The sequence below is a fragment of the Hippopotamus amphibius genome, chromosome 6, assembly GCF_030028045.1.
Source record: "Hippopotamus amphibius kiboko isolate mHipAmp2 chromosome 6, mHipAmp2.hap2, whole genome shotgun sequence".
Classification (NCBI taxonomy): Eukaryota; Metazoa; Chordata; class Mammalia; order Artiodactyla; family Hippopotamidae; genus Hippopotamus; species Hippopotamus amphibius.
Window position 1 is genome coordinate 26,428,877 of NC_080191.1, and position 15,842 is coordinate 26,444,718.

At 44.9% G+C, this 15,842-nt stretch overlaps 2 protein-coding genes across 4 annotated transcripts in view; one reads left to right on the plus strand and one right to left on the minus strand.

The window, feature by feature from the left end:
* Positions 1–9,092: 9,092 nt before the first annotated feature.
* On the minus strand, positions 9,093–9,713 carry LOC130854873 (uncharacterized). Its single transcript, XM_057737749.1, has 2 exons — positions 9,690–9,713; positions 9,093–9,632 (listed from the first exon to the last, which is right to left on the minus strand). The coding sequence occupies exons 1-2, from the start codon at positions 9,711–9,713 to the stop codon at positions 9,093–9,095; spliced, it is 564 nt and encodes a 187-aa protein (XP_057593732.1).
* DCBLD1 (discoidin, CUB and LCCL domain containing 1) overlaps positions 9,661–15,842 on the plus strand; it is a 63,002-nt gene continuing 56,820 nt past the window's right edge. For all 3 annotated transcript variants that reach the window (XM_057740076.1, XM_057740077.1, XM_057740078.1), the window contains exon 1: positions 9,661–9,823. In XM_057740076.1, coding sequence (XP_057596059.1) covers positions 9,712–9,823 — 112 coding nt within the window. In that variant the 5' untranslated portion in view covers positions 9,661–9,711. The remainder of the gene's footprint in view (positions 9,824–15,842) is intronic.

Below are 15,842 nucleotides of genomic sequence, written 5' to 3' on the forward strand. Positions count from 1 at the left end.
ACAGTCAGCATCATTCAAAATGGCGAAAAACTGGACGAATTCTCTCTAGGAACAGGAAGAAGACAAGGGTGTCCACTCTCACCACTACTGTTCAACATAGTTTTAGAAGTGTTAGCCACAGCAATCAAGGAAGAAAATGAAATAAAAGGAATCCAAATTGGAAACGAAAAAGTAAAACTGTCACTCTTTGCAGATGACATGATATTATACATAGAAAGCCCTAAAGATGTTACCAGAAAACTGCTAGCACTAATTAATGAATTTAGTAAAGTAGCAGGATAGAAAATTAATGACAGAAATCTCTTGCGTTCCTACACATGAAAGAGCAGAAAGAGAAACTAAGGAAACTCTCCCATTTACCTCTGCAACAAAAAGAATAAAATACCTAGGAATAAACCTGCCTAAGGAGGCAAAAGACCTTTATGCAGAAAACTATAAGACACTGACGAAAGAAATCAAAGATGATACAAACAGAGCAAGGGACATACCATGTTCTTGGATTGGAAGAATCAACATTGTGAAAATGACTATCCTACCCAAAGCAATTTAGAGATTCAGTGCAATCCCCATCAAATTACCAATGGCATTTTCCACAGAACTAGAACAAGAAATCTTATGATTTGTATGGAAATGCAAAAGACCCCAAATAGCCAAAGGAACCTTGAGAAGGAAAGACAGAGTTGGTGGAATTAGGCTTCTTGACTTCAAACTATACCGCAAGGCCACAGTGATCAAGACAGTATGGTACTGGCACAAAAATAGAAAGGTAGATCAATGGAACACAATAGAGAACCCAGAGGTAAACCCACACACATATGGGCACCTTATCTTTGACAAAGGAGGCAAGAATATACAATGGAAAAAAGACATCCTCTTCAATATGTGGTGCTGGGAAAACTGGACAGCAACATGTAAAAGAATGAAATTAGAACACTTCCTAACACCAGACACAAAAATAAACCCAAAATGGATTAAAGACCTAAATGTAAGGCCAGACACTATAAAACTCTTAGAGGAAAACATAGGCAGAAACTCTGTGACATAAACCAAAGCAAGATCCTTTTTGACCCACCTCCTAGAATCATGGAAATAAAATCAAGAATAAACAAATGGGACCTCATGAAACTTCAAAGCTTTTGCACAGCAAAAGGAACCATGAACAAGACAAGAAGGCAACCCTCAGAATGGGAGAAAATACTTGCCAACGAAGCAACGGACAAAGGATTAATCTCCAAAATGTACAAGCAGCTCATGCAGCTTAATACCAAAAAAGCAAATAACCCAATCCACAAATGGGCAGAACACCTAAACAGACATTTCTCCAAAGAAGACATGCAGATGGCTAACAAACACATGAAAAGATGCTCAACATCACTAATCATCAGAGAAATGCAAGTCAAAGCCACAATGAGGTATCACCTCACTCTGGTCAGAATAGCCATCATCAAAAAATCTAGGAACAATAAATGTTGGAGAGGGTGTGGAGAAAAGGGAACCCTCCTGCACTGTTGGTGGGAATGTAAGTTGGTACAGCCACTATGGAAAACAACATGGAGGTTCCTTAAAAAACTAAAAATAAAACTACCATATGACCCAGCAATCCCAATCCTGGGCATATACCCAGAGATAACCATAATGCAGCAAGATACATGTACCACAACGTCCATTGCAGCACTATTTACAATAGCCAGGACACGGAAGCAACCTAAATGCCTATCAACAGATGAATGGATAAAGAAGATGTGGCACATATATACAATGGGATATTACTCAGCCATAAAAAGGAATGAAATTGAGTTATTTGTAGTGAGGTGGATGGTCCTAGAGTCTGTCATACAGCATGAAGTAAGCCAGAAAGAGAAAAACAAATACCGTATGCTAACTCATAAATATGGAATCTGAAGAAATGGTACTGACGAACCCAGTGACAGGGCAAGAGTAAAGATGCAGATGCAGAGAGTGGACTTGAGGATACAGGGTGGTGGTGGGTGGCAAAGGGGAAGCTGGGACGAAGTGAGAGAGTAGCATTGCCATATATACACTACCAAATATAAACTAGATAGCTAGTGGGAAGCTGTTGTATAACAAAGTGAGATCAACTCGATGATGGGTGATGCCTTAGAGGGCCAGGATAGGGAGGGTGGGAGGGAGTTTTGGGAGACAGGGGATATGGGGATATATGTATAAATATAGGTGATTCACTTTGGTGTACCTCAAAAACTGGTACAAGAATGTAAAGCAATTATATTCCAATAAAGATCTTAAAAAAATGTAATTAATTAACCTCCCCAAAGACACCTCTGGGCTACAGGAAGAGAGTAAAGCTTTGTAAAAATGATTCATAGAAGTATGGAAGACCCTCGAAAGCTGCAAAGAGGGAAAGGATAGAAGGAGTGAAAGCGATACTGTTTAGCTTGTATTTTAACCACGATCTGCCAAACTGTATCCTTAAACATCTCACTTGGTGAGTGTGAGAAGTTAGCACAGAGTGGCTCAGTTCAGGGAGGGGCGGGGGGTTAGGGACAGGGGGACAAAGAGAGAGTCTGGTGTCAGACTGCCTGGTTTCCCACAGCAGCTCTGCCCACAGACTATCAAGCCTTCTGGAGTCCTTCTAACCTGCTTCTCGATCTCCTAATTCTATGTTTCTATTCAAATAAAAATTCCATTAACTAAGAGAATTGTTGTCTAAATGAAGATTTCAGAGTCCCATAAAGTGCTCTCTGTTTACTTAGGAAGCTCTGTGCTAAGAAAGATTACTCAAACTTCTTGATTTCAAGATTTTTATCTGTTTTCTGATCTATGTGGTCTGGAGTCACAATTTTTTTTTAATTTATTTGGTATTTTTTGGGGGGTACACCAAGTTCAATCATCTGTTTTTATACACATATCCCCATATTCCCTCCCTCCCTCAACTCCCCCCCCCTCGAGTCCCCCCCACCCTCCCCGTCCCAGTGGAGTCACAATTTTTTTAAAGTCATATGGCACAAACATTAAGATTTTTAGAGAAAATGGAAAATATCCTCTCTGAAAAGGCAAAGCTATCTGTCAAAGAAGCTGAAATTCAGTCCTTCACATGTTTAACTAAATGAGGATCTTTTCTTGAGATAAAGCATGCAAAGGTGGGAGGTAAAAGGCTTTAGGAAAAAAGCAGACAAGAGTTTTTAATAGGAATAGTCCAAATTCCTACTCATCACTAGGATTTTTTATTTTAAACCTAATTGAGTTTCTGCATTCAAGAGGTTTATCAGGATAAGAATTGGTAATTTGCATTGAAATTATAAACTGCCGTGTGGGGACATGGCGGAAGGGATTTTAGAAAAGACTAGACACTACTGCTAAGGTCTTCCTGCTGGAACGCTCATCATTTTGCTTAAAACCAATGCATCTCCTGTTTAAATGGTCTTTGTTTTCTTCAAACTATAAAGTCAAATCATGTGCTGGAATGTAGGGGGAAGCAAAAAAAGAAATCAGAACCAATCTCTTAGCAGAAGTTGATAGAGATGGCCCAGGGTTTTGGATGGAGAACCCTCACTTGTCCCGAGCTTCATGCTTTCCCTCACTGTAGGCCTGAGAGGTGGGCATGCACATTTTCATGGGTGTTCTGCTTTTGCCCCATCCACACCAGATACCTGTTCTTGGAAACCCTCAGGTCTGAACATCTGAGAGTCAGAAGGAGAGGCCAGAGGATGAGCCACCTCTCCTTGAAAGTTTTTGTTTGCTTGTTCAATGTTTTAAGCTTCCAACAATGCCTTCCAGAGATCACAGAGGATCACCTTCACTTCCCCAGTGGCTTCCATTAGCATCAGGAGAGCATCCTGGATGTCCAAGCAGAAAGTGTCATAGACTCTCCGGTCAGTTCAGCCTCCTCCCTGTAGAGATGAGTACACTAAGGCCCCTAGAGGGGGAGCAACTTGCACAGGTCACAGAGTTCGTGGAGCCGGGACTACACCCAGTTCTCCTAGACTCCTTGTCCAGAGCTCTCCCCTGCCCCTATATCACAAGAGCATAAGAGTAGGGGGCAGTGGGGGGCAGGTCTTGGGGGCTGCTGAGTTCTTCTAGCCCTTCCTATCGCTTTCCCAGCTCTGAGCACGTTGGTTTTAATCTCAGAGGTCCAGTCTGGTACCCTTTGCTTCCCACTGTCCTCTCCCTGTTAAGCCCTTGCTCCCCAAGCTTCCTCTCCAGCTCTTCCTCCCTGGGTTGTAGGCTCAGATGGAGGAGCCAGAGGAGAAAGAGCGGGGAACTAGAGCCTGTTAGCTGAGCCTGACACTCAGCTCCCAGCCCAGTTCCAACACTCAAGTCAACAGTTTGTGGCTGTTATGAGTGAGGTGTGGAGGGCTCTCCTTTACCTTGGGGGTCCTGAATGACAGCTGTTAAAGACATATGTAATTCCAGGAGGAGTACGAGGACCCCAGCTCAACCTGCTGGCAGAAGTGAGCCTCAAAATTCCTCACCCCTCCCCTCCTCACCCAGGCAAACGTCCCAGGTCTCTAGACTGAAGGTGGCAACTGAGATGATAGCAGAGCCCGGAACTCTCCTCCAGCAACCGACACTGGTGTGTCCCCTCCATCTCAGTCTCCCACAGGAGCATGGAAATGGGCCAAGGGCTAGGGATAAGCCTGGGAAATGAAGCTGCCCTGCTGTGCCTCTTCTGAATGTGTTTGGGGAAAACAAAACAAAATAGAAACTCTGCAGTTACCCTAAATCCCACCTATCACACCACAGAAAACAAAAATGAAATTTCAAATCATTTGGGAAATGATCATTCCAATAAATAAGTTTCTTGGCTTCACAGCTTTTCCAGCCTCAGTGGGCTCTGTGAGTGTCCCGCAATTAGGTAACAACCACCCCAGAGCTAAGAACACATGCAGATCTAGTATATGAACCTTCTCCAAAAACTATATTTTAAAACTACCCAAATGTATCGCAGGCAACTAGATCTTGAAAATAGGGTTGTTCCTTGAAAGTTAACACCATAAATCAATAGATAATGAATTGGAAACAGAATGAGGGAACATGGCAGAAAGTCCAGGCGGGGGAAAGCCTGACTCTCACACTAACATCCAAAGAAGAAACGGACATTAGAGAAAGGTCAGTTCTCTGTTAAGCTCTGCACTGGGAGAGGGTTTGACATGCTTATTCTAGCTGTTTAGTGCTGATGGCAGAAATACACACATGTGCCTGACAAAGACTCTCTCCTTGACCAAGCTAAAGTCCAGCTCCTCCGAGCCCCTTTTTTGATTAGGCCTCATCCTTGGGCCCTCTCTGGCCTGCTAGGTCTGGTTTTAGCAAGATTCCTTCTAAGTCACTTTAAAGAGAATCTCCCACCCTTGATACCTGATTACCCTTGATAGCTTTTTGAGTTCTTCATTCCCCACCTTAGATATATAGATCCTTGACCTGCCTTCAGCAGGAATCCTGTTAAGTGTGTTTAACAAGACTCCTCCTACCCTCCATGTCTCCTCTTAGTAATGGTCCATCCACTCCCCTGTCACTCTGCTCCTTGGCTGGAAATCCCCAGCTATCTTTGCCATATTCCGAGGTGAACCTGATCTCTCCCCTTATTGGCATAGTCTTGACTATGCACCTGAACAAAGTCTTCCTTACAGTTTTAATAAGTGTTAGAAGTAGGGGTGAGAGGTGGGAAGCCTAGGTATTCTTAGCTTGTTGCCTTCAAATGTTAGAACCTCTCAAATAATCAGCCTTGCTTTTCTTTTATGTTCCCCTAACAACCTGTGATGGCATCTAGCTTCCAAAGTTGTTTTCAGGCTGAAGAGAATGTCCCTCACCATTTTATAGTTCTCACTGTTAATTAATAAATTGGCACCGATGCTGGTTTGTATACTTCTGTGACTAATTATGGAGCAGTATCGCCAAGGTCAGGCACACTGAGAGAAATCAAGTTTCTGGGCCTGCAAAAGAGAGGACCAGAAGGTGAGACCTGGCCACGGTGAGCTACAACTTTTAAGAATTCCTGCTGGAGCTTGGATGACACAGCTACCTGTGAACATCAGCCAGCAAAGTTTTCAAAAAGTCTGTAGGGAGTTTGATGAGGAAATAATGTGGGTAATACAAATTATATTGCATCCAAAATTTAATCTTTCTTCTTTCTCACTGTTTACATTCTAAGACTCAATATATTTTTTTTTACCCTTTATCACTCAGATTTGCCCATGGCTCTATCCTGACCTGGGGATATTATTAAAATGTAGATTCTGGTTCAGAGGTCCTGGTAGGAGTGGGGACAGGAGTCTGCATTTCTAGAAAGCTCCCAAGTGTTGCAGATGCTACTGGTCCTAGGACCCCCCACCCCCCACTTTGAGTACAGGAGGTGAGGTGTCATCATCTCTAGTCTGGAGTATTGCTGCAAACTCCTAATTGGTCTCCCTGCCTCTCCAATCCATTCCCCACGCTGCAGCCAGTGTGCTTTTTCAAAAATGCAAATCTGAACAAGTTCTGCCAGTTTCCCTGCTTCCGTTGCCCTTAGAGCCCTGAGATCCTGCTTCTGCCTCCTACCGCCTTCAGGCTCCCTGTCCTGGCTCAAGCTTACTGTTCCAGCTCGATGAATTAGACTCCATTCCTATAAGCACCTGTCCTATCTATTTCTGTGCTTTCTCACAAGTTCTTCTCATCTAACAAACATTATTTCTTCTAATTCCCATCTTCACACCTCGCACGCCCTCCTAGGCTTTTGAAATCCAGTTACGTACCACTCCTCTGTGATTCTATAACCCCCTGAGCCTCTTCCATTTATTGTACTTAACCTGAATAATTGTTTTTATCAAATTTCTATTAGATCGTGAACAAGGAAGAGTTACCTGTATTTGTTTTCACTGTATCTCCATCACATTGTTTCACATATAGAAAATATTTAAAATATATTTATTTATTAAAATATATTTATTGCTCAGGAAGCAGAAGCCTGTAAGGGTTTAAAATTGGTATCTCATTTGGTCTACTTCACAGAGTCACAATCAAGGTTACTAAATGATAAAGACAAAATTGATTAGGTTGTCAAATTGAACCACAATCTGAAGTTTTGTAACTACTTTAGAATAACACTAGGCCTGAAGTTCTGTTCAAATTCTGCCTTATCTAAGCAATACAGAATACATATTTTATATATAAAACGACAGCCCTGACCAGCTGTTCCCTATTTTTACAGAAGGGCTAGCAAATATAAGCGTAAATTGTAGTTAGATCTGCAAAACACGGAAAGACTAGATGGTAAGTAGGGGTAGGGTTTAGATAGCCTTGTGAGAGGCCCTTCGGAGAGATATTTCACATGATAAGCAGTTTTTAAACCTTAGTTTGTGTGATGTTGTAGATGGAGTCTAACAATTATAATTTTTAATGGAATCTTGGAACTTTACATTAACTTCTGAGATTCTATAATGTATTATCTTAGAAAAAATCAAAACGGTATCAACTCAAGAATAAAGCAGGTACACTTGCCTAACATAGACGTCTGTGTGGTTGAAGCATATCAATTCAATGAGGCTTATTTATTGTATTATACACAAAAGTATAGTTGATAATCCGCTATATTTTCACATTTTCCTTTCACTCTGCTTTTCCTGACTAGAGATTTTCTTTTATTCTTCAAGGACGGAATGGCATATGAAAGCATGAGGACCCACCTGGCCTTTTGTTTTTCTCATTGTTACCAGATCCTAAATCCCTCTCCTGATCTGGTTTAGGATTCTGGTGTAGAATGAACTACTGGATTCCCATCAAAGTACTACCTGAGATGGGAAAGGTCCTCCCTCCTCCCCTGGGAGCCCACCTGCCCCACCCTGTGCATTCCTGGCCCTGAACAATGCTCCCATTGTCTGTTCTCATTCATCGCTCACAGAGCCACACCTGTTAGAGGCCAGCAGCTGCACACACCCACCTTCTTAGAAGAATGAAGAAACCCGGCAAGCTGGAGTTAGGAAATGATTCCATGTATCAAAATATCTTTATATGTTTTGTGTCAGAATATTTAATACTTTCCTGGGTGTGACTTTGCTTTCAGTACAAATAATGCTACATCTATTATTTATTGATTACCTCTTACATGTTAGAACTTCGTATATGTATTTTCTTTGTCTCTGTGACAGCCAGGAGAGTTAGATAGTACACTCCTCAACGAAGAGAGGCCCAGAGAGAATCAGTCCCAATCAGTGGCTGATACTAGATTTAGAGTTAGATCAGCCTCATTTCTAAAGCTCAAGTTCTTTCCTCTAAGTTCTGCCGCCTTCGAGAAAGCGTTTGTACTTAGTTAAAAAATACAGAGGAAAAAAAGGAATGCATGTGTGTACAGCGCCTATCGGGGGCGGGGGGGCGGGGGGTTGGTATTCAGCGAGCACGTGACGGGCCAATATTGTACCTCGGAGAGGCTGGTGTTTCCTCCCCGCCTCCAACACTTGCGCTTCCCCGCATCTGCAGGTGTAACTGTGGCTGCATGTTACCCTGGAAAACTGCAGGGGGCCGAGCGGTAGCGCGAAGGTTATGGCAGTGAGCGGAGGACTAGCGATCCGGGGACGTCAGAGTCTTTAAAATATGCCTTTATTCTGTCCTCGTTCACTTCCACTGCCACTTCGCCATCCAACTACTCGCTAATAGCCTTGCAATTCTCCCCTCTTCCAAACTGCCCTCCCCCAAGCGCTTCTCCACCCGCCAGATAATCGGATCATGTCATTCCTCCGTCTGAACGCTCCGTGGCTGCTCCTTGCTCCGAGGATAAAGTTTAAACATCCTTTACTCGGCCTTCTAGGCCCTCCACGTTCTGGCCCCTGCTCGGTGCTCCGGCTGCCACCTCTGGCCAAGAACTCACCTGTTTGCCTTGCTCCCCTCACCCAGGCCCTTTCCTCCCTCGGCTCTTTCGCACACCTTGTCCGTTCTCTTGTCCCCCGCCTTCCACTTTCCCAGCTCCCATTCACTCCCCGAGTCTCGACTTAGACGCCACTTTTTAAGTGAGGTCTTTCCTGTCTGATTCCTACCTGCAGTCTCGTCACCCGCTATCTAATTAGATCTTCCTGAAAGTGCTAGCACTATTCGTCACCGACTGCAATTTGTACTGCATACTTGCCTATTTTTAGTGTCTGCGGGTGTCACAAGAGTTTAGCACTGTGCCTGGGAGGCACACTTTTGGAACCTAGTAACTTTGGAAGGGAGGAACTTGAACTGGATGTTGTCACCACCATCATCCTATCGTGACAATATCTCGAGTCCCCCGGTGCTACTGTCAGTGGCAATGCCCGCCCCCGTGGGGTTGGCAAAGCCCGGGAGGAGAGTGGGCTTTCTGGCGCGCCCACGACTCGCTCAGGCACTCTGGGGACGACCGGGGCACAGCGCGGCTCCGGGCGGGTCTCACAGCCGGTTGGCCTCTGGGCTCTCAGGTTCACGTGCATTGGGGGAGGAGGGGGGAGGAAAAGGAGAGCGTGAACCGGGAGCGCCGCGCACCTAGAGGGGAGGGCGGGCGGCGTCCGGGACGCCGACACCCCCGCGGCCAGCCGCAGCCCGGGAGCGACTTCCTGCTCGGGGGCCGGCGCGCGGGGCAGCCGGGGCGGGGCGGGGCGGGGCGGGGCGGGAGACGCCCCCGCCAGGCTGGGCTCCCGGCGGCCCCAATGAGATTCGGTGCCGGGCGGAGGCTGCGCCCAGTCCCGGCGCCGCGGAGGAGGCGCCGGCCGGGGCTAGGCCGAGCCTGCCAAGCTGGCGCCCGGCGGGGCCATGGTGGCCGGCGCCCGCGGCGGCTGCGCTCCGGCGGGGGCTGCCCGGCGCGGCCTCCTGGCCCTGCTGCTCGCGGTCTGCGCGCCGCTCTGGCTGCAGGCGGAGAAGCTGGGTGAGTGGAGCGCGTCCGGCGGGCGGCGGGCTGGGCCTGGAGGCACGGCGCGCGGGAGGACATCGGCGTCGCCGCCCGCTCCCCGCCGGCTCCTGCTCTCTCCGGCCCATGGCGGCTCGTGGATAAAATAAGTTACTGCGTTCCTGTCGCTCCCCACCAGACTCCTTCCTTCGCCCCCCAACAAGAGGGTCAGCTTGGCGCTTTCCCGCTCCGCAGCCACGCTCACTTAGTTTCCAGACTTCCTGACTCCGTCGGCCCCGTGAGAAGTGACACGGCCCAGGGGTGGCGAGCTGAAGACCCCAGCCTTAGGGGAGAGTAGGTGCGGGGAGGCGCCCCGCAAGCCTCCTTCTGACGGAGCTGCCCCGCATGTGGGCGGCCGTGCCCCCCGGGTCGCCTCTCGTCCTTGCGCGGTTGGAAGCGTAGCGCGTGAGTTGGGGGCTTGCATGGATGGTCGGGAAGTGTTTTCCCGAGGGTCGCCTGGGAGGCCGGCAGTCCCACCGCGCCTCGCCTGCCGAGCGTGCTGCTTGCGCCCCAGCTTGCAACCCCGTGGCTCGGCTCCTTCTTGGGTGTTGGAGCGAGTCGACTCCCGACCAGGCTGATCTTTCTCTGGACCTGGCCCTTGGCTTCACGTTGGGTTTAAGTAGCCCGCAGCCGAGTTTACTGCGGCATATCCGCCAGATGAAAGCAGTAAGCCGTTTTACCAGTTGTAGGCAAATCCTTGTAGTTTAGTTCTTGATCGATCGCAAGGGGCAGCTTTCTGCGGAGTTTTTCGATTCTTGTTTCCCTCCTCCCTTACTTTTGCCCCTCTACAGCTGAGGTTTCTTAATGGCAGTGCATCTATCCAGAATATTTTGACTGCCCCCACGCCCCCGCCGCGTTTGTTCTAAAGAGAAGAGAATCAAAACTCAACCCAATGCTGGCTTTTTTTTTTTTTTTTTTTTTTCACTGAACCATGTATTCCCAGTCTGAAACATTGGTACTCAAGTTGTTGATAGTGATTCTTGTTTGCTTACATACCGATTTGTTAGGAAAGAAAAAGAAAAAGCTAAAGTTTAGACAAACTGTTCCTTGACACTGTAGCTGAATGCTAGGAATATCGTAGAATATCGATAAATATGTATGCTTTTATTTAATATGTAGGATTTTGATCATAGGTGTTTGAAGCACTTATATGTTTCTCAGGTCACTGTTTGAAGATGCACCTTCGATACTGTACATCTGTGAATAGATACAGCAGTGTGTCCCAGTGTTAATCTGGCCAAAGCTGTCACCTGTCTTTCCAAATGAAGTTTTAGATGTTATATGGCATCGAGGCTGTTAACTGGGTGCTTTATAGAGTAGTTCTCTGGGAAGAAGTGTGGTTGCTTAGATTCTTAAGTCTTCAAATTTGAGACTTTATTGCACATGATTGATGGGAGAAGATATTGTCGTGTCTCCATGAAGCATCCTATATATTTAGGATCTTAAAAGAACCAATAAAGGCATAGGTATTCAATCACAAAAGAAGTAAAACTTAGATTTGTCACACTTACTGAAAAATATCTAGGAACTTGAGTTCTGATATCTCTTGAGTAAAGAGGCATAATCAGTGATTTTTGAGTATTTCTTACATCTGTGATCTTCCTGATTAGCCCTTGGTCACTTGCTTTTCAAGCTTTCATAAGTTTAAGTATGCAAACCCATTTTAGGTTTTGAATTATGCTACTGGATATATAGTTGGATGATGGTCATCAGTGATATTAGGGCTTTCAGTGTTTAGACAGTAAGAGGGTAGCCTTAACCTAACAGTCTGGTTTTGGTGAAAAGACACCATTTATTACATCTTACTTTCATTGTCCTTAGAGTCAGCTTAGTCTGGTGCTTCTTGATCACCCATCCTACCTGATCACCACTCTCTCCAGAAGCTTTATCAAGTTCCAGACCCATACTGTGAAGCAGACCATCGGATGGGTGGGCCTGGGAATATGCAATTCCATAAAGTTCCCACAGGTAGTTCTCATTCAGATCCGCTTTGAGATGGTGGAAGCATCTGATAATGTTAGGGTTTGATGAAGTGCCACTACCATCTGCATCAGACACAGTTTAGTATTAGACTTTTATTCATTGGCTTATGTTTCAGGAAACAAATGTGATAAACTAATCAGAATATTTATAAGCCTCATCAATGAAATTATTTAAAATTTTTAAAGTCAGAGTCTGGTGACCCCTGAAGCTATGCTGATTCCTTTGTAAGGCTGCTACTTGCCTATGTGGTGTTCTTGCTCTGTTTATTTTTTAAAGACCATTCTTCCTGTATTCACAGCCAGCCAGGCCTCAGGCATTAGGGCTTGGTGAGCAGAATCTGGGCTGATTTTCACTCCTTCTTGTGCCCTGCTCCTCTGGACCCACTTAACTAGAGTTAGATATTTACACAGAATTTTTACATGATTTTGATGTTACAGAATATGTTGACCTTACGTGATCAACTTAATACCCACATGTAAGTTGATCATTAGCATTGATTCAATTTGTATAAATCTATAGGCTTGGGCACAGGTCTTATTACGTTGATTATTAGTTTTGTGGAATAAAAGGCCCTTAATTCATGTGAGGAATTTGTGCTAACTAAAAATCCCTGATTCTCTCTTCACCAAAATGTTTGGAAATGAATAGTAAAGATTTCCTCCTTGTGATTTAGGTATTAGAAGAATAAAAATAAGCAGTTAGTCTCTGAGGAAACTTCTAAGTGTAGAATTGGATACATAAAAATTGATTTAAAAATTCTGCCCGACTCTAACTTTTTATTTTCAGAAGTCTGTTTTTAAGCCATCACTCCTTTGTATTTGGTTTGACAGGGGACAGCTGATGTCTGATGATTTGGGTGAGAGGCATTTTAAAAGTAATCACAAGTTTCTTCTGGCACCTTCTGCAACAGTGCATGCAATCACCCCAGATTTTCCTTCATCTTGAAGGTCTGCGAGTGGGTCAGCCTGGTGGACTGTAAGTTCCTGAGGGCAGCCACTGGGATTGTCTTTATCTTCATAGGATCTGACCAATAAATGTTTCTCAAGTTGAACTGAACACTCTCTTTGTATTTAGGAGATATTTTCAAATTGTGTCCTAAATAGTGGAAACTAAGTAATAATCTACTGAAGTTCTTTATGAAGGTTCATCTGGTGCTTCCACTAATTAACTTTGTTTAGCAAGCCCAGCTCTCTTGGCATGCTTATTTCTCAACTATAATCTCTTCCAATATTTTCTCGTGTCCGTTCTCTCTCTCTTCTCCTTCTGGGACCCCTATAATGCGAATGTTGGTGCGTTTAACATTGTCCCAGAGGTCTCTTAGTCTGTCTTCAGTTCTTTTCATTCTTTTTTCTTTATTTTTTTCTGCATCAGTGATTATCACCATTCTGTCTTCCAGGTCACTTATTCGCCCTTCTGCCTCAGTTAATCTGCTCTTGGTTCCTTCTAGTGTATTTTTCATTTCAGTTATTGTGTTGCATATCTCTGTTTGTTTGTTCTTTAATTCTTTTAGGGCTTTTGTAAACTTTTCTTGCAACTTTTCGATCTTTGCATCTAGTCTTTTTTGAAAGTCCTGGATCATCTTCACCATCATTATTCTGAATTCTTTTTCCGGAAGAGTGCCTATCTCCTCTTCATTTAGTTGTTTTTCTGGTGTTTTGTCTTGTCCCTTCATCTGGTACAAAGTCTTTTGCCTTTTCATTTTCTCTCTCTTTCTGTGGCTGTGATTTTCAGTTCCACAAGATGAAATACTGCTGATCCTGCTTGATTCTGCTGTCTGCCCTCTTGTGGAGGTAGCTGTCTAGGGGGCTCCTGGGTGCTTCCTGATGGGAGGGACTGATGGTGGGTTGGGCTGGGTGGGTGGAGCTCAGTAAAACTTTAATCCTATTTGGTGGCTGGAGCTCAGTGACACTTTAATCTGCTTGTCTGCTTATGGGCCGGGCTGTGTTCCCACCCTGGTGGTTGTTTGGCCTAAGGTGACTCAGCACTGGAGCTTACAGGCTCTTTGGTGGAGCTAATGGTGGACTCTGGGAGGGCTCACACCAATGAGCACTTCCCAGAACCCCTGCTGCCAGTGCCCCTGTCTCCTCGGTGAGCCACAGCTGCCCCCCCACCTCTGCAGGCAACCCTCCAACACCAGCAGGTAGGTCTGGTTCAGTCTCCTATGGGGTCACTGCTCCTTCCCTCTGGGTCCTGGTGAGCACACTTTTTTGTGTGCCCTCCAAGAGTGGAGTCTCTGTTTCCCCCAGTCCTGTGGAGGTCCTGCAATCAAATCCCATGGGCTTTCAAAGTCTGATTCTCTGGGGATTCCTCCTCCCGTTGCTGGACCCCCAGGTTGGGAAGCCTGACGTGGGGCTCAGAACCCTCAGGACTTCTGTGGGATAACTGTTCTCCAGCTTGTGAGTCACCCACCCAGCATTTATGGGATTTGATTTTAACGCGATTGCGCCCCTCCTACCGTCTCATTGTGGCTTCTCCTTTGTCTCTGGATGTGGGATGTTTTTTTTTGGTGAGTTCCAGTGTTTTACTGTCGATGATTGTTCAGCCGTTAGTTGTAATTCCAGTGCTCTTGCAAGAGGGAGTGAGCGCACGTCCTCTTACTCCACCATCTTGATTCCTCTCCTTGGCATGCTTATTTCTATACGTAAGGATGGCTTTTAAACGCAAGTACAGCAGAAAGAAGGGAATATGGCCAGCAGAACAATATGTGCCATGTCTTTTGACTCTAATAGATGTAATTTGTAACTAACACTCTGAAACATTGTTATACCATATACCATATTTCAGGGGGAAAAAAGTTGTGCTAAAGATTCATTAAACACATCGAAAGATGTTATTAAAGCAGGATTTGAACTCTGAATAGTGTCTCACAATGTACTTATTTACTTTTCTTGAATTCAACCCTTTCACCTTACGGTACTGAAACAGACTTGAAAATCATATAAAAAACCACAACTTGGAAATAAGCAAGACATTGGACATTTATAAGAAACTATGTTTTTATTTTTAAGATGCAAGGGGAAATTAATTGCAGCATTTAGCGAAGGTTTTAGTCATGTTGAGGCAGGGGAGGGGGGTACTTGTTAAGGGAAATATTTCCTATAGAGTTTTGGACTTACTGCTATGCATGTCCTGAAGCATAAAGTCAACCCTATACATATTAGAGCGACCGATTGTTGTGAATTTTTAAGGAGGTAATACACAATACATATTTGGAATTGCACTTAGCACAAAGAACTCAATAAATGCCAGCTATTTTGCTAATCATTACTGTTTATTACTATTAATTTGACAAATATGGGGACTCCTTTTTTCTGCCCCCCCCCCCCAATGCCTCTTGGACCTCATTCTCTACCACACACCCCCCTATTCCCAGGCATACTGACTTTCTTGCTATTTCTCAATGGTATCAGGAATCCTTCTACCTCAGAGCCTTTGCATGTGCTGTTCCCTCTGCCTGGAACAGGCTTGCCCCAAGTCCATAGGACTCCCTTCTCCTTCAGTCTTTGTTCAAATGTTGCCTTTGCAGAGAGGATGGCCCTAACCACCTGGAACCCTCTCACTTTCCCCAGAGCTCCACATGCCCCCTCCCTGCTTGCAGTTTTCTCTAGAGCACTTACTATCTTCCAACAGAGTATATAGTTTATACTTTTCTTTCTTGTCTGTCTCCCCACTGTGAGAAGTTAAGGTCCTTGAGAGCTTCATGCCTTGAACAGTCACCTGCACATGATGGGAGCTCAGTAGAAGATGGGTGCTCAGTGAGGATGAGGGGAGAAGGCAGTGAAAACACAGCTCCTGCCCTGTTGTTAAAGACTCAGAGTTGACTCTAGTTGAGAATCACAACCTTCACAAGACAAAGTAATGAGGTTTTGTGTCTAGTCCAACTGTTGTTTGTAAACAAAAAGTCTGAAAATATAGATTTAAAATAGAGGAACTCATTCTGACATATTCATAGTCTGGCATTGAAGATGAAAGGAAAAATATTGCCAGACTTTCAGATTTTTTTTCGTTAGACTGT